The sequence below is a fragment of the Syngnathus scovelli genome, chromosome 15 (assembly GCF_024217435.2).
Source record: "Syngnathus scovelli strain Florida chromosome 15, RoL_Ssco_1.2, whole genome shotgun sequence".
Classification (NCBI taxonomy): Eukaryota; Metazoa; Chordata; class Actinopteri; order Syngnathiformes; family Syngnathidae; genus Syngnathus; species Syngnathus scovelli.
Window position 1 is genome coordinate 5,156,457 of NC_090861.1, and position 17,932 is coordinate 5,174,388.

General features: G+C 40.9%; 2 protein-coding genes and 1 long non-coding RNA gene across 3 annotated transcripts in view; 2 read left to right on the forward strand and 1 right to left on the reverse strand.

The window, feature by feature from the left end:
* Window positions 1-71: 71 nt before the first annotated feature.
* Window positions 72-3,892, forward strand: ruvbl2 (RuvB-like AAA ATPase 2). The gene is made up of 14 exons (XM_049743655.2): window positions 72-156; window positions 975-1,029; window positions 1,141-1,196; window positions 1,285-1,426; window positions 1,504-1,633; window positions 1,712-1,778; window positions 1,861-1,967; window positions 2,067-2,160; window positions 2,250-2,468; window positions 2,555-2,673; window positions 2,783-2,902; window positions 2,978-3,107; window positions 3,209-3,323; window positions 3,482-3,892. The coding sequence occupies exons 2-14, from the start codon at window positions 975-977 to the stop codon at window positions 3,505-3,507; spliced, it is 1,380 nt and encodes a 459-aa protein (XP_049599612.1). The 5' UTR covers window positions 72-156; the 3' UTR covers window positions 3,508-3,892.
* A 2,878-nt stretch (window positions 3,893-6,770) lies between these two features.
* The window catches only part of LOC125982742 (uncharacterized), a 34,254-nt gene continuing 23,092 nt past the window's right edge, over window positions 6,771-17,932 (forward strand). Inside the window, exon 1 of the long non-coding RNA XR_007486470.1 lies at window positions 6,771-7,192. This is a non-coding gene — a long non-coding RNA (uncharacterized lncRNA). The remainder of the gene's footprint in view (window positions 7,193-17,932) is intronic.
* Window positions 8,868-17,932, reverse strand: part of spns2 (SPNS lysolipid transporter 2, sphingosine-1-phosphate) — a 35,101-nt gene continuing 26,036 nt past the window's right edge. Inside the window, exons 9-13 of the mRNA XM_049743730.1 lie at window positions 17,129-17,194; window positions 16,745-16,843; window positions 14,974-15,137; window positions 13,576-13,622; window positions 8,868-11,356 (exon numbers count right to left, since the gene is read on the reverse strand). Of these exons, the coding sequence (XP_049599687.1) occupies window positions 13,580-13,622; window positions 14,974-15,137; window positions 16,745-16,843; window positions 17,129-17,194 (372 nt within the window). The 3' untranslated portion in view covers window positions 8,868-11,356; window positions 13,576-13,579. The remainder of the gene's footprint in view (window positions 11,357-13,575; window positions 13,623-14,973; window positions 15,138-16,744; window positions 16,844-17,128; window positions 17,195-17,932) is intronic.

Genomic DNA, 17,932 nt, shown 5'->3' on the forward strand with positions numbered 1-17,932 from the left:
TGATTTGATTGTACTCCAAATGGCTTCAGGCAGTGGGCAGTCCACTTCCTGTTTCGCAAAGGAACCAACACTTGTTTCTTTCCGGACTTATTTAGCTTATGCACATCACAGAAAGAAGCGCCGCATTCTCACGTTTTGAGAAGTACTCCCGTGCAGGTGAGCTTTACGTTCATGCTGGGAATTGCTTTACTTTCCATTAGTAACACGTCAGTTTTCATATTAATAATAAATCTCTGACGATCAACAGCGCTTCTTAATGAAATGAAACAGATTATAAAAAAATGAATGAAGCTAACTTGGCTAGTCCGCTAACATAGCTAACGTGGGAACTGTATTCCGTAAGCTAACGTTGTCGAGTAGAGTCAATAGTTAATAATTTCCTGTCTTCTATATTAATGTAAAATTAAAATACATATGTAATTTCATTTTTGGGAGAAGTGCAACGAATAAAAGCTATACCCACTTATGTTGGGGCGATTAATAGAACAGTTTCTATGGCAACCACAGTGGACAAAGAAAACATCGGAATACTCGACACATACTTGGACAATATTTGTGCTCAAAAGTTCGTAAAGTCAGAAATTTTTAGTTAACTATGAATATGTGACATTCATATGTGCACATGAGCTTACAGCCATCACAGACATTAGATCGTTTAGGTTGGGCACATCAAAATAAGCTTGACAAAGACTCCATTTCAATTTACGTTATGACACTTTTCTGTATGAATTCAGTTATTACTGTTATATTCTAGTGTTACTGATGCTTTGGTTACTTTAGTTGTATTAGAACACCCCTCAGAATAAAATAGCACATAAACATGTAGTAAAACTAATAACTCCATTAGACTAAAAGAAGGCTTTTTCTTTGTGAAGGCAGACATTTTGGTTCAGTCATCTTTGTCATCTTGAACTTCCTGTTTGTCATTTTATCTTGTGCACATCTTTCTCAGTTGGCCTTTATGCTTATTACAGATGGCAACTACTAAAGTTCCAGAAGTTCGTGACATCACACGGATTGAGAGAATTGGTAAGAATGTGCATTCCCACAGATGCTTGGTACAAGAGGTAGTGCCTGAACTATAGTTGACCAGCCTTTTGTGACCATATTTTATCTGTGGCGATTTTATTTTGCTTTTAGGTGCACATTCTCACATACGTGGCCTTGGTTTGGATGATGCTTTGGAACCAAGACAAGTGAGAACATTTCAAACGACATGATCACAATCCTCAACAATGGGAGTGGCCTAGCATGAATTGACTAACTCTTAATGTTTCCCTACAGGTGTCTCAGGGAATGGTTGGCCAGCTGGCCTCCAGACGGGCAGCAGGGGTCATCCTGGAGATGATCAAAGATGGCCACATCGCCGGTAGGGCAGTCTTGATTGCAGGCCAGCCCGGCACTGGAAAGACTGCCATCGCAATGGGTGAGAGTTAAAAAGGATAAGAGTGTTGCTCTATCATCGCCCTTGTACACCCAAGCTAAATCAAAGGTAATGCACAGGTATTGCGCAGAGTCTCGGCCCTGACACCCCCTTCACAGCCTTGGCTGGCAGCGAGATCTTCTCTCTGGAGATGAGCAAGACTGAGGCGCTCAGCCAAGCTTTTAGAAAAGCCATCGGCGTGCGGATCAAGTGAGTGGGCAAACGTGCAAACAGCCATCTCTGTTGTTTGAAATAAAGTTGTCATGCATAGCTGGCTTTCTTTTACAGGGAGGAGACGGAGATTATTGAAGGAGAAGTCGTCGAAATCCAGATTGATCGACCTGCCACTGGAACGGTACGTCACTGAAACTCATACATAGCAAATAATAAAAATAAAAACATTGATTGTGGTAGTAAATGAGCACCTGATCTAATAGGGTGCCAAGGTGGGCAAGTTGACTTTAAAGACTACTGAGATGGAGACAATATATGACCTGGGCAACAAGATGATTGACAGTCTCAGCAAAGAGAAGGTTCAAGCGGGGTAAGTTTTTTTTTTTTTCCCTGCTTTTTTTATGCTCTGGTTACAACAGTTTGTCAAAGTCAAATTCTCACACTTTCCCTTCCGGCCTTTTTCTCACAGTGATGTCATCACCATTGACAAAGCCACTGGCAAGATCAGCAAGTTGGGCCGCTCGTTCACCAGAGCCAGAGACTATGATGCCATGGGAGCTCAGGTACTCAAACCATTTGAAATTCAGCCGCTATGTCATTGTTTTTATGAAGCACAGCCATCTTCTTTAAACTGTAATGTTTTTCTTTGCAGACCCAGTTTGTGCAGTGTCCCGAGGGTGAGCTGCAGAAAAGAAAGGAGGTGGTGCACACAGTGTCCCTACACGAGATCGACGTCATCAACAGCCGCACGCAGGGCTTCCTCGCTCTTTTCTCCGGAGACACGGGCGAGATCAAGGCGGAAGTCCGCGAGCAGATCAATGCTAAAGTTTGCGAATGGCGGGAAGAGGGAAAAGCGGAGATCATCCCTGGGGTACGTGTGAGACTGCACTTTTTCTTATTAATTTTTTTTATTATATCATATTACTAAGTTTTTTTCCCCCTCTCTGTTTTTTCAAGGTATTGTTTATTGACGAAGTGCACATGCTGGACATGGAATGTTTTTCCTTCCTTAACCGTGCCTTGGAAAGTGACCTGTCCCCAGTTCTCATCATGGCCACCAACAGAGGCATCACTCGGTATTCTTATTTTTCAACCTTTTTCCTCATCGTCTAATTGTACAAAAGAGATGAACGGTACAATGTAATTTTTGCCCGGTTTAATGCTTCTTACCTTTTTTCATCCCAGCATTCGTGGCACAAACTACCAGAGCCCTCATGGCCTCCCCCTGGATCTGTTGGACCGCCTGCTCATCATCGCCACCTCACCTTACACTGAAAAAGAGACAAAGCAAATCCTAAAGATCCGGTGAGGATCATCGCTTATAATTCCTCAGCAATTTAGCGTCAGCTATCGAGTAAGTGCTCATTTTCTCTTTCCCAGATGTGAGGAGGAGGACGTGGAGCTGAGCGAGGAGGCTCACTCGGTCCTAACTCGCATCGGCATGGAGACGTCACTGCGATACGCCATGCAGCTCATCAGCACGGCCGGTTTGGTGTGTCGCAAACGCAAGGTGAGCCCACCTCGGTCTTCTCTAAACTTTTGAATATGTGATTGTTCACTCACTCAATCAGTGTGTTCGTTGGATTAATTGTGTTGTTTTGTCATTCCTAGGGCACCGAAGTACAAGTGGAGGACATAAAGAAGGTTTACTCTCTCTTCTTGGATGAGGCCAGGTCTTCTCAGTACATGAAAGAGTACCAGGAATCCTTCCTCTTCAATGAAACACGTGAGTAACATGCCAGCATCGGGTAATTTTTGCCACAACATAAGAAAAACAAGTTAAAAAAAAAATCCGTCAAGACAAGGACATTAAATTATATTTTTCCTTATCCTTGTTGGTTTTGTGAGAAGTTAATAATACGCATTTTTTCTTTTCTCTCCCAGAAATGACTCAAATGGAAACCTCATAATGAAGAACGTGTTTTCTTTCTGTGTGCATTTTTAGTCGTCCATCTTCAAACTTTTCTTAGGATTTGAAATAAAACAAGTGAATGACTTGCAATATTATGGCTTTGTTTCCATAGGTACACATACCTAATGTAAGATATGAAAAAAAAAAAAAAAAAAAAAATCTAAGTAAGCAAGATAAAATTTTCTTCTTAAACAAGTAGCTATCACTTGCTGGATTTCTCTACACTTGTGTTCTAAATTCACCTTTTTACTTTTTGTTGTTTGAGCATGTTGCCTTCATGTTAATCTGCGAGGCCTTGCGGCAGGGATAACATTTTGTTTACGTTGAATTGTCATGACATGCTTTTTATTTCTCATTAAAATGATTTAACTGTTTTTTACTAACTCTGTATTCTCTTATTTCACAGCTAAACCACCAACTTACACCTACTTTGTTAAAATATATATATAGAGAGATAATTTTGCAGTGCTATATTTAATAGTTCCTCAAAATGGACCGCAAATCTATTAATTAGTACAATCCCCTATATAGCATAATACTTTACTTTATTTTTGTGACGCAAACTGTAGTTCGAATTGACCGCCACAAGGTGGCAGTCATAGATTGCTGAAACAATGGGGAACGCCTTCAATGATACCTACTCATTAAAATGGTATGAAATAAAAATGCACTGAAATAAAAAGCATATTTACACAACATTGACATTCATATTACTGTATTCATGTCAACATTTTGGGGAAATCTATTAATACCATCTATATTTACTGTATTCATAACATTTGGGGAAATTAATATAATGTGTGTGTAGGCTCACTAACCCAGGACTAGATCTCATTCATTCCCAATTATAAAATGAACCAGTCTTGTCTGAGTGTAGGCAGGCTGTCTCCAACACGGAAGTTAATATTTAATGTTTAGTGCTTGCTGTGCTGTTTATGTCCCATAAATCCCACTCGGTCCCACAAGGCTGCTATTGGCTACACAGCCTGCACCACTTGGCCCAGTTGAGGGATTGACTGCTTGTCTAATGAAGGGAAATGTGTGTGTATAATAAAATCAACAGTTTTTGTTCTTTCTGCATTCACAGCACTTTAGGACGACTCAGTCAACGGTCAATCAATCAATCATAAATGTTAAACCTGTTAAGTAGTTGCAATCAATCACAGTCACACCATGTTGATATTGTTTCCTTCTCATGTGAGTAAATGTATATACCTGAATTTCACACATCACTATAGGTTGCCTGTCCATTTTTTTTTTTTTTTAATATAGCATCACTGTCATCGTTTAAATCTGGAGCATGTTTGTTAGCATCTCTTTGTGTCAGTGTCTGCAGGCCACAAGGCATGCACAGCATGCTAACACATGGTGGCACTTTGCCTACTGAACACATTTGGGAGAGCTTTTTCTGCACCACAGGCTGGCCTCTGCAACATCTTGGGTGCATTCTGCCTCTCGACCAATTTTTGCTGGACTCCATCCACCTCATATGTGACATGAGGACAAGCAGGTTGGAAAAATCATCTTTATTCATTGATGAATTGTCACAGAATTTAAATGAAGTTATATTTGGTTGTTTTTGCACGGAATACAGAATATGCAATATAATGAAAGCTACTATGACCCTTAAGAAGTTTTTAAAATGAAAAAAAAAAAAACTTTTCACTCATAACTCTGACATATTTAACGACCTTTCATCATTTTCTTATGTCATTTCCAGTTCGAATTCACATGAACTCAGATTGTGGCAAAGTATACGAATCATTTTGGCTTCACTTTAAAATTGAATTCATTCCAGCAGATGTAGTGTGGTTAGTGTGGGATTAAAACTAGTGATTACATTTTCTGTGAAGTTAGATCTAGAAGGCCAAGTGAGCCTGGGAACAGCCTCGCACCCAGTTCACACTTGACTTTTTGTTATTTTAAACCTGTCTGTAATTTAAAATGACATTTCATTCTCCTCCGAAACGCAGAGGCGGACTTCCTAAAAGACACATCGTTAACTTAAAATGACTTCTATTAAATCTGACATGAATGGAAGCATTCAATACTTCGGTATCGACTCACTTTTAACATATAGTTCCCATATCACGAGTTTATTATTATATCCCTCTTGCCATATTTTCATTTTCAATGTCATGTTCCTTAAATGAGAATAAATGAGCGAGTGGAATGTGGCGCTCATGAATGGTGAGACGTCTGAGCTCATATCCTGACTTTGGAACTACAAATAAATCTCATTTCTCTTGATTCCATATGTGAATGCTGATTTGAGTCACATTTTTTTTTGTATGAAAAGTGCTATATAAATAAAGTTTGTTATTATGGAAAATAATGTCTAGCTGAATTTAAAGGAGGTGTTTGTGTCTCTTCTTCCATTCATGCAAAGTTCTTACCATTCATGACCTCAGTCATTCACAAAGCTTCCATCTCGCTCACGTGTGAAATGCACGAACGCAGATGCTGCCATGCATACAGCCATGGGCACATTTATAAATAGCTCCCGGATTATTTTTTTTTCTAAATCAGTGAATGCTGCGATGGAAACATCGGTTCTAAATATGGAAGCACGAAAGCTAAAGTTGGAAACAAATGCCAGCCGACATCATTCGCTGTTTGCCAAGTCGAGCAAGAAGTGCTCATGCTTAATTCAGAAAACGAGGCGTCGCGATTCAGATGTTGAACCCACTGTGACTTGTTACGGCATCCTTGATGATTGACATCCTTGTTGGTAAGCGTGGAAATGAAAAAGCACAGTATGAAATGAAGGCCGTACTGACGAGCATGATGAGAGATCAGTGTGAGCCCTCCCAACAAGCTTGAGGGCAGGTGAGGGGTGAAGTCTTTTGCAACTAAGACCTAAGGCGTAACTATCACTAGCCATTCTTGTCTTTGCCTGCCTTTTGGCCCTCAACGATATTGCTCAACCCAGCATGAAGCACAACTGACAGCATCGAGGAGGATGTCCCGGTCTCCTTCGGAATATGTGTCAGCTCCGTTAACGTATGTGGAGCCTTGCATTAATGCGCATGCTGAAATCTGAAGCTTATTTCATGCATTGGATTTTACTCAAGAGCAATAAAACAGCAAAAACATAATAAAAGAAAATAGGATTAATTAAATAATATAATGTTCTGATTTCTGTAACTGTTAAACAAATTGTTTTCCCATGCCTAAACTTTTCAGGTCCTAAATTTTGGAGGATTTTTTGTTTTCTTGTGGTTTGTATTATTTGATGTCTTTCTGTTTGTACCTGTTCCAGTCAGCCCCGCCCCTCATTTCCACCAATCGGCTCCCTCGGCCATTCATTCGTGACTTGTCCAGGTGCTCCTCATTGTCTCTTCAGTTTGTTTGTATGGTGGAAACTCGGAAGTCAACCACCTCAGTACTCAACATATGCGGTTTTCCACATAAAAGCTTTGACCCGGTTCTAGGTCAAAGTCGGCGATGATTGCCGTTGTTGTTGCTGCACTCCAAGAGAATAAACATGGCTCTGGAGAAAACCAGAAGTGAAAAGTGGTGAGAAGAAAGTGCAGAATTCAAAGTTTTGAGGAATAGAGAGGCGATAAAAAGGTCTTACCGGCCGGATCCCAGTGGAAAAAACAAAGAAAGGAAAAAACTGACTGATTCCACTCCAACCATCTCCTCCATGTTCATAGATTGAGCACCTCATCAATGTCAAGGTATGTAGATCTTACTCATTTAATGCTGTTTCTTTTTTAATTTATATTGCATATTAAAATTGCAATTTTGGTATAAAAAAGGCAACCTTAGGGTAAAAACTAAAGAATCATGTCCTGTGCCTGAGGTGATGGTCTTTCAGGCCAGAGCAGTAGACGGGTGTGGAGAAAGCAAGGTGAGACATTCACAGTACAAGTGTGATTATCGAGAGCAGATGATTCGGAAATATCTGCCAAGTTGTCATGTCAGCTTTTTTAAGAAACTGACAAAATATTTGCTCATTCATATGGCCCCTGTGAAATTGAGAGTTTGAAAGGATTTGCATATGAGGATTATAAGGGATTAATTTAAGGGCTCTCAGAAATGATGACAGGTCTTATCTCAAATCAAACAGCTCCTCATGAGCTCCTTAAGTATCCAAAACAAGCTCTTGAACGTTAATGATGCTTTTTCCAAGGGTTGGCCCAAACAACGTTGCCTTTGAACCTGAATCTTGACATTGCGAGGCAGGAACGTTCCCGCCTCACTTGCCCTTCCACTAAATTGCCAGTTCAAGTGGCGATGTGTAAATGGAAATTCCAGCGCTCCTGAGAATGGCTGGGCTTTTCCTGTCTACGCCCCAGTGTTTCCTGCCCATGTTTGAGATCCCAGGGCTTGACTTTGGGGTGCATATTTGCCTGCATATCTGTGGGAAAGGGTGTGGCTTGGTTTGGGTCATCCACCAACCAAACACTGATTCTCTCCACTTGGAGTTTCCTGTGGCTGCTATGTAATCATCCTCTCTTTTCAAGCCGACACATTTCAAATGCAACGCCGTCTAATGAAAGACTCCAAAATCTTCTTTTGTCACTAATGCAGTATATAGTTATGCTGAGTTTGTGCAGACCTGTCATAGAGCATCCATTAGTGCTATTAGCATTTACGTTAAATTACACCGTCCTCTGTAATGAACATCCACCCAAAGAGTTGCACTTCTTTTTTACACTACTGCCAAGAGTGTGTGTGGTGTGTGTGTGTGTACACCACTCAGGAGACTTATTTTACAAAACAGGGCCTCTCTGAGCCCTGCTTCATTGCACCTGAACAATATACTAGTTCATTCCTGAACTAAGTGTAGCATTGTGGAGCTTCGATTAAAAACAAGGCTTTGTGAGTCGACAAAGATGTGTAGGTTTATATACATATAAAGAATAGTTACTTAAATTTAGCACTTTCAAGTTGATTTGAATGCATGTGTAAAAAAAAAAGTTTTGTAATTGTCATAGAGGTTTCCTTGCTTTTATATTGTTTTTATATTTAATTTTGTTTGCAATTTCATCTCTGTACGGTGACCTTGAAAGGTGCCTTACAATTAAAATGTATTATTATTATTATTATTATTAATAATAATATTATACAACTACCAGAAACAAAAGCAATAACCTTGTTACAAAAAAAAATCTGTAATCTTTTTTTTTTTTTTTGGTAATGGCTTTTATTAGGACAAAAGTGTCCAGTGACGCTATGGGTGTGTCAAGGCCAATGACAAATGGCCTATTTTTACTTGAATGAAGGGAAGCTGTGGGTCAATTGGTCAACTTATTTGAAGCACTTTAAAGTCGAAACTGTACTGCCGATCTAGCCATTTTATTTGTTTTTGAAATGTGTGATTTGCTGTATGAATACATAGACAAAATATAAGGTGATTAAATATTGTAGGTTTATTTGAATTACAGATGTGTACATTGTTTTAACAACCCATGGCGGGAGCATCACAGTTCAGTTCTAGAATAATATCAATTCACACTTCTCGCGGGTAAGCCTGCCTGAAAATAAAAATAACCTTGTTTTCTGCTTGAACATCAGAAATAGTGCAGGTTTCTTTAATGTATATACAAGATTCTTGTATGACAAGAAAGAATGCATTCTCAACACATCACCTAGGTGATGGTTAACTTAGTAGATACAGAGACATACTTAAGGACTGATACTAAACTAAATTTGGCAAATCAATTCACGATCCATTTTTTGATCGATGCCTTGACGTGAGCATGAAATGACCTCTGGGATAGAGATGGATGCTACGCTATTGTTGAAATAAATCCCTGAATGTTAATGTGCAAAATGGTTCAACCAGTTGTTCCTAAAAAAAAAAAAAATACAAAATGAAGCCTTCTGTGTTTAAAATGCATGAGATAATCCTCAGTCAAAAAAAAATCTTACTATGTTTTCATTGACATAGAAAAGGGAGACCAAAATCAATGACATGAATTAAAGTGTAATTTACACAAACTTAACAATTCCCTTCATCATTATGCTAAACAAATAAATACATTGCATCCAAGCCATCACTTTACAATATATTACCATTGCTGCGCATATATATATATATAAAATTTCAAATAATTCATTAAAACATTTGGTGATAGTAAAAATTCAGGACAGTAAGAAGCTTACCGGTCGATTATTAAGAGGATGCAAGTTTCGAAATGCATCAGGTTGCACACAATCACATTCAGTGAGCTCCACATGGAGAGAAGCTAAAGCTAATCATCCGCCAATGAGGTCGCGACCCCCCCCCACATGCTCAGTGCGAGAAGGACTCTTTCATCCCTTCCTCCACCAAGGTCAACTCATCCTTGTCACGTCTATTTCCTTGCAAGCCTGAAAAGTGCTTTTCCTTTTTCCCTTTAATGCATCTATTTCAAAACTTGGACTTTTATTAGTGGCTTTAAGGTTTCAGCAAATTGCATCCACTTCTTTTAAACGGAATGCGATCAAATTTGTTTTTCTCATGGTTGAAATTTAAAATGTTGTCTTCAACTGCATGTTTGAAACTATTTGAGACGGAGGGATCCTCGCTTATCTGTTGGAACATTTCCTTTTCCTGTCAGGGATTCCGATTTCCTCCAGCAATAAACTAATGGCTGCAACCGCAGCTCATGTCAAAGGTTCTTTTCTGGTCAAGGCATGAGATCGCTAAAATATAGACAGAGGGTAGATGTTATTCTATCCAGTGTGGGCTGGACTTAAAGTCTGTCTTTAAAAAGAGCTTCTATGAGAGCATTTTGTCTCCAGAAATTCAAAACCCAAGCATCAGAGAGTGAGAAAGCCAGCTCACTGATAAGGCCACACTGCCTAAAAAGCTTCCACAAAAAAAAAAAGTATTGCTTCCCATGTACATCAAAACAACCCTTTATACAAGTCACAATAATATGTCATTTCTTTTTTTATAAGGGCAAAACCATATATACATACTATAAATTATAAAATATATAATCCAGTGTTTTTTTTTTTTTTTTTTTTGAACCACCCAGTTTATAACGTGTTGATCCCTCAGAAACAGGCAGCATCCTCCAACTTTTAAAACGGACCTCACATTAAAATAAAGATTGTGAAATAGAATTATCAGAAGCATCCCCGTCGTGTTGTGATTTCCGAATTTAAAAAGGATCGGTGGAAACAGCTGCTTTGCTCTACGGACAGGAGCATTTTAAGGCTGATTCACTGACCCATGCACGGTAAAATTTTTGGCTCTCGGATGAAGACTATGTTTACACGCACGGCCTCGTTTGTGACGAGATGGTGGCAGGTAAACGCGCCTTTGCATTTGAGCACTTGCAGGTTTTCCTGCAGCATTCCGGAAGTTTGCGGCTTTGGTCTGTTTACAGGAATCCACGAAACGGGTTTGTGTTATCTTTCCGTTTGAGCGGCTGAGTCGTGCATGTAAACATAGTCGGTGGTGATGTCATGAGGGTGGTCAGTGCAAAGTCGGAAGGAATGTAATGACACTATGTATGGCACTTGGTGCAGATTGACGGCCAACAGACAGGCAAAGACAGACAGACAGACAGGGCAGGTTCATGGTCAGCATTCAGTAGTATGGCATCAAGAGATGTCACGGAGGTCATCTCCTCCTCCTCCTCAGAGTAAAAGTTCAGTGGATCCTCTCGGACAGAGGTGAGGAGGACACCAGTTGTCAGGTTGGCACGCCGCTGTGCGTCTTCTCACCAGCTTGCCATTTCGGAGGCGTCTCCAAGGAGGGGCAAGACGCTCCCTCCCCTCGTGCTCAAGTTAAGACGAGGAGCAGCAACGGAGGATGCCGGCCGTCCAACGAGGGCATGGACGGACTTGAGATTGAGCTCCACTTTGTGGTCCCGGCTGCTGCTTCATCGCTTGGGTGTCACCTGAAAGGAGGAGAGGAGACGCATCGCTTGGTTAGTGCGTGTCCTCAACATGGCTATGTAATTAATGTTGAGGTCCAAAGCTCTTAGGCCATCTGTTAGAACCTTCCGGATACAGCTAGCACCAGGCTGTGACCTAAATATTTTCCCTGCATCCATACCAACGCATGATTTCATGGCTCCCCCCTCCCCCAAACAACAATACCACACACACATACAAACATAAGAATATTACCGTATTTTCCGGACTATAAGGCGCACCTAAAAACCTAACATTTTCTCAAAAGCCGACAGTGCGCCTTATAGTCTCGTGCGCCTTATATAAGGACAACGTTTTAAAATGGGCCATTCACTGAAGGTGCGCCTTATAGTCTGGTGCGCCTTATGGCCTGAAAAATACGGTATTTTTTTTCTTCAAGGTGTCTTTGCTGTGACGTGACCAGACTGGATGAGAAAGAAAGTGACGTGACCCCCGTTGTCTATTCATTGGTGCCTTGAGTGCCCCCATACACAAATGACAAGTGCTGCTACAATGGGATTAGTGCCCCCGGCCGGGATCTTGGCACAGCTTCGCTCTTGCTCATATTCACCATACAAGTGGGACATTTAATCATCTTACTATTTTAACAGGGCTAACAGAACCCCAAGGTCTTTTGGTACACACAGAAAAAAAAAAAAAGCCATGTTTTCCTGACTGAATTATTTTGAGGCAGCAGATTGGATTGAAGATTTTATTTGGGCTGCTGCTTTCCATTTTTTGTAGTAAAGTTGAAATTTAATGTGCCGTATTTTCCGCACTATAAGGCGCACCTAAAAACCTCCAATTTTCTCAACAGCCGACAGTGCGCCTTATAATCAGGTGTGCCTTATATATTGACCAATATTGAGCCACTACGGCAGGCGTTTCCAAAGTCCGGCCCGCGGGCCAAATGTATATATCTTATATATGGACAAAGTTTTAAAATGGGCCATTCATTGAAGGTGTGCCTTATAATCCGGTGCGCCTTATAGTGCGGAAAATACGGTAACACTCTTATAGAAAACATAAATTGGGGCTATAAATAGATGTAACGATTCCATCATTATAAGGCAGGTTTCCCTGCCCTACCCCCTTCACAGCTTTCCTCTTCCTGAGCTAATGGAGGCTGGCCAGGGAATAAAGTCCAATCAAGTTGATTGAGTGCTTTGGGACTGACAGGATGCAGCTCACGATTAAAGCGGTTCCTGCCTTCACACATGGGCACGAGTGGAAGTGTCTGCTAAAGGAGGTCAAATATTTCATCACTGGCACAGTGTGTGACGCACGTCTCCGTGTCTTCCTCTTTAGTTTCGACTCAATGAATGGCCCGCACCTGTATAAACACTTCATTTTGGACAGCAGGTAGCAAATGCGAGTTTCACTTCAAGATGTGATTCCTTTCAAGAGCTGCGTGAAGTTCTGCTGTTGGATCTCACGCTGGCCTATTTGACAGGCTCAATCTGCCCGTCAAGAATATTAATTGGCTCACTGGCGGAGCTAGGATTTTTTTTTTTTCCCGTTTTTCTGCAAAACATATTAATTCTTCAAAAAATGCTAATTGTATGATCCCTTCGACGGACGGGTGGAAGAAAAAAATTAGTCAATTAGCTGACATTTTGGAACTGTTGGTTGAATATGATAACCTTTAAGATTTATCCTTATGTTGTACCGGCGACTACATTTGCTCCTCATTGTTCTATAGTGTAAACTTGGCTACTGCATTGCCCTTTATTGTCCTTTTTTTTTTTTTTTTTTTTTTTTTTTTCCTCCTTGGTTAATAATTAGCAAGCTGTGTACATCTGATAAAAAAAAAAAGAAAAAAGCCAGGAACTGGGGAAGGCTGCAAGCACGGCTCTTGATAAGATGTTAAGCTATAGGTCAAATAACCATGCCAAGAATGTTGGACACTCTTTCAGCACAATGCTACTGTAAGCAATCAGTCGCGTGTATTAAAAGTCTGGATAACCTCACGTCAAAGGAAATATGCTACTCCATGCCAGACAGTTTGGTATTCTTCCAGCCATCCATTTTCTTTACCGCTTATCTTTTTTTCGGAGTCAAGGGGAGTTGGAGCCTAACCCAGCCGAGGACAATGCCCTGAACTCGTCGTCTCTTAATCAGAGTAGCTCGAGACAAGCATTCTTGCTCACTCTGAATTAAAATATGATCACTTTGGTGTTAATATTAAAAAAAATTTAATTACCTGATCACATCTTGACGGAAGTCGAGGACCGAGAGAGCTGGCTCAACCTGACAAGACAAGACATTTAAGAATTTAGATGCCAGAAAACAAGATGAAATACAAACCTACTAAAAAAGTAATGTGGTTGCATCGTCACGATATAAGAGCACAAAATTAGTGGTGTCGCCATGGCAATCAAAAAGCCAACTCTTCTAATTACAAACTACATCAAATGTGAGATCAACTCAGGACGCATTTGTTCCTAAAGCTGCTGCAGACTCCCTGCACCCCCCTAAAAGGGGTCAGCCCTGGCACGGCAGATGAGAACCATCTGCTCACTCATCACATCAGCGAGTGTAAATGTAGATTGGGCAAAATGCGGGGGGTCACGCAATAAGCCTGAGCTATTTATAGAAACGGTGTTGCCAAAAAAAGACAGCAGTAGCCTAGAAATAAAAATAAAAAATTCTCCTCCAAGCTGGAAATAGACGCGAGTTTGGCTCTTATAAATACTCAAATAAGGGGAAACAGTCAGTTGGAATTTATACATCGGAGGCTTCATAGCGTGAATGTAATCTATAAATATCAGGCGTGGAACAAGCCCCGTTGTACAAAGTCGTACACGTTGTCACTGTTCTTAGTCCCTGAGGAGACCATGTTATGTAAGAACTGCTGCTCAACTTTTTTTTTTTCTTCATTGACAAGTCTTGTAGAAATTTGTGAAGCGAGTTACGATTTTTGCTTAATAAGACCTAAAAAAAGAATTCTATTCCAGCATTTCTGCTTATTTTTAGAGAATGCAGTACTGGACCACAGACGAATACTTTAGTGCCTATAGGGGGTCATTTTTCTGCATTTGTTGCTTTTTTTTTCCAGGAGCAGAGGCCCACAAAAACCACATCACAGCCGCTCGACGGCCTCTGTAAAATCATACATTTAACAATACTCAGGAGGCAGATTAACAGCTTGGCCTCAAGATTTCAAAGTACTGTACAGATTTCCACAAGCCCTTCCCAAACCTTTCCCTCTAGTGTTACTTTTCAACCTCTTTGAATTGCTAATCGAATTTTTTTCCGCTTAAGCGATCGCAAATGTCGCATTTCTGTTCGTGAGGTGTGGGAAGAACTATCAAATGGCCCAAAAAAAAAAAAGACAAGAGGCGAAGTGACGTCAGGCATCAGACGTACGTACCCTGTCTAAAAATGTCTCTCGACTTTTACAGGAAGGAAGTCATTTCTGAGAATGTCGGTGTGATACAAAATGGGACAACACAAAAGAAGGTGTTGGAAAAATATAAAGAGAGAGAAAAATAGATACAAATAAGCCAACACGCATTTTGATTTCCACTCAGGTGGTGACTAAAATGCTTAAAGCGGATTTAAGCCCATATTCCAACATTGGCAGGAGTCAGCCACTTACTGATTCTGAGCCTTGTCTCGGTCATCCAGAAAGAAGAGCGCAGTGGCCAGGAAGAACATGCCCCCCAGGACGATGATGAAGGGACATAGCATGAGGGCGTAGCCCAGACTGAGGAAGCGCCATAGCGCCGACGTCGTGTAGCTCTCGCGTAGGCTGTCGGAGATCTGCAACACAAAAAGGAGATAGAATCAGATATTTGACATATGCAAAGTAGCCTTGTCTTTACCGTTGCTCATATGAATATTTAAATCAACCTCCAGCATAAACTATAAGAACAAAAATATTGGGTCTTAAGAAAACCAAAGCAAAATTTCCCACACAATCGAGTAGTCCAAAATGTCTGGCTCCGATGAAAAAGTAGAATTCAACTGAGAGTGATAAATGTTTGTCCATATAGTGTAATGTCATGGGAATACTTTGCAGTCAAAGAATAACACCAAGAGGAGAACAGGCCTCAGTGTAGCTCCATTCATATCTCAAAGCCAGCGACAAATGGCACGGGGAGGTTCGTTGCTTTAAATAGACTGCTAATTATTCCGAGGCGTAAGGAAGGACAAGAGCTTCTTGTCTGAGAGTGAAAGACTCGGAGGTCAAAAGTTATCCCTGATTTTTATGTTCACAGCTGCTAAGAGATGTATTGGTAGAATGTGATGAGCAGAAATCCCAAAAGCTGTTGAGTTGCAACCTTCTCCTGTGTACTGTATGTGCCTGTGCTGGCTAAGCGTCACTATGACTGCATTGCACTTGTATGCGAAAGCTCACTTTAGGAACTGAGGCAGTGAGCAGTGACGCACTTGGAGCATTGTGGCTCCTCTTGGTCAGCACTGTGAAACCCTGGGACTGCCCAGGCCAGATGGAAAACTTTGGTTGAGAGTGCTGATACACAGTTTAGGTTAAGTAGAATCGTTTCTGCTAGTGATCGCAAATTCAATTTCTTTACCGTATTTTCCACACTATAAGGTGCACCGGATTATAAGGCGCACCTTCAATGAATGGCCCATTTTAAAACTTTGTTCATGTATAAGGTGCAACGGATTATAAGGCGCACCTTCAATGAATGGCCCATTTTAAAACTTTGTCCATATATAAGATGTATACATTTTGGACACGCCTGCTGTAGTGGCTCAATATTAGTCCATATATAAGGCGCACCTGATTATAAGGCGCACTGTCGGCTTTTGAGAAAATTTTAGGTTTTTAAGTGTGCCTTATAGTGCGGAAAATACGGTAGCTTCCCAAAGTAGCTGCTGATGTTCAAAATGGTTGAAACGTGCGAGCGGGGGTTTTCTTCAGTGTCGAGCGAGCCATCATTATGATTCTATTCCTGGTATTCGAGCGACTTTTGTCTTTTGACAAGCTCGTCATTCTTTTTTGTTCAGCATCAAGAAAAGGAATGAAAAGGGGAGCGCCACAACGGCTCGACAGCTGTGGTTAAGAATCAGTCAAAGACTTCCTGACCGAGCCCCTTGTGAACATTCCATAGAATTTCACAATACGCCGTGTACATCCGTCAGGAAGTTGATAAACAAAGTAGACTTTGATATCCTTGATGTCACTGCAGCATTAGCGGTTGGTGACTCATGTTTTTGTGTTTTGTCATGAAAACATCTCCAGCGTTCTTCCTGGTGGAGTTACATAGTTACTTTAGTTTCGGTCACCTCTTTGACCTCTGAAATTTCCTTGGGATACCAACATGTCTCTGAGCTGAGTGGAAAACTCCCGACTCTCATTTTACACATTCCAACTGGCCTCAATTTCTAATTTAACTTACCAGGCCTATTAGGTACGGACTTCCTGCATCACCCAGTAGGTGAGAGGTGAAGCTCTGGAAGGCCACCGCCGTTGCTCTCCGTGTGGGAATAACCACAAACTGCAAAGAGAAGGTCACAAGAAGCCAATTGGAAAAATGGATTTTGCTCCTTTGCCGCACACCGTTTGTCATCACTCTGCTAAGTGACATAACCGCGAAGGAAAATTTTCACTCAGTCAAGTTTGAGCGAGGATGAAAAATAGATTTGAAAAAAGAAGCCGTGTTCGTGCGGACATCTCATCAGCTTTCACGACTGAAAATACAACATGCGTATTTGTAATTAAATTGGTAAAATAACAGAATTCCCGGAGACGCCGAGGATAAGTATAGGTTAGGAATACTCACCATTAAAATGTCGGCTGTTATGGCCCAGTTCAGAAAGAGCAGCGTCTCTCCTATGAAGATGCAGACCTAAATAAAGACAACAACATTTAGGATGATATAGCGGCGACCGACCGGTTTCCATCGTGTGGTTAGGAGACACAAAGCCACAAAGAAGATTTGAACATTATAGCTGCTGCTGTGTGTGGGCATGCACTGCCGAATACAACTGCTTGCCTTGCTGCGGTTGAAAAACATATCATTAAGATTTGGCTCAATTGTACGCTCTTCAGTTTGATTCCGACGAGACGAAAAACTGCATGGACCAGAAAGATTATATGCCTATATATATTATTTTTATATATTTCAATTTTTTTTTCCATAGTTTGGTTCCAGCTACGAGATCCTACTTGAAGTTTTTTTTGGGTGTGGTAGTAAACTTTGAATAGCTTGTTGTGGTTGTATGTACATGAAAGGTGCGGTAGAAGCCGCAATTTCTATTTGGCTGTTTTTTTTTTTAAAAACAACCCCCATTGGGATTTGCTTGTAACAGATCTATACGAGCCGCCGCTTTTGTGTGGCGTATTTAAAGCCTGTTGACGTCGACTTCCCGTTGAGGAAATACCCCTTTGCTTGTACCGCAGAGAGAGAGATGGAGACGTGGTTGCCGTGAAAGAGCGAGGATCTGATTAGTTACGTCTTGACGATACAACCGTGTCACCATCCATAATATGACACATTCGTCCGTCAGTGCCACGCCGACAAATATGAGCTGATCACTTACAAGAGGCGAGTTCAAATTTTAACAAGCGAGAGGTGTGAGAACAT

Coding starts and splice junctions, on each gene's coding strand:
- ruvbl2 (XM_049743655.2), top strand. CDS start 975: ATGGCAACTACTAAAGTTCCAGAAGTTCGTGACATCACACGGATTGAG. Junction 1,030..1,140: donor CACACGGATTGAGAGAATTG/GTAAGAATGTGC, acceptor TTTTGCTTTTAG/GTGCACATTCTCACATACGT. Junction 2,469..2,554: donor AAGCGGAGATCATCCCTGGG/GTACGTGTGAGA, acceptor TGTTTTTTCAAG/GTATTGTTTATTGACGAAGT.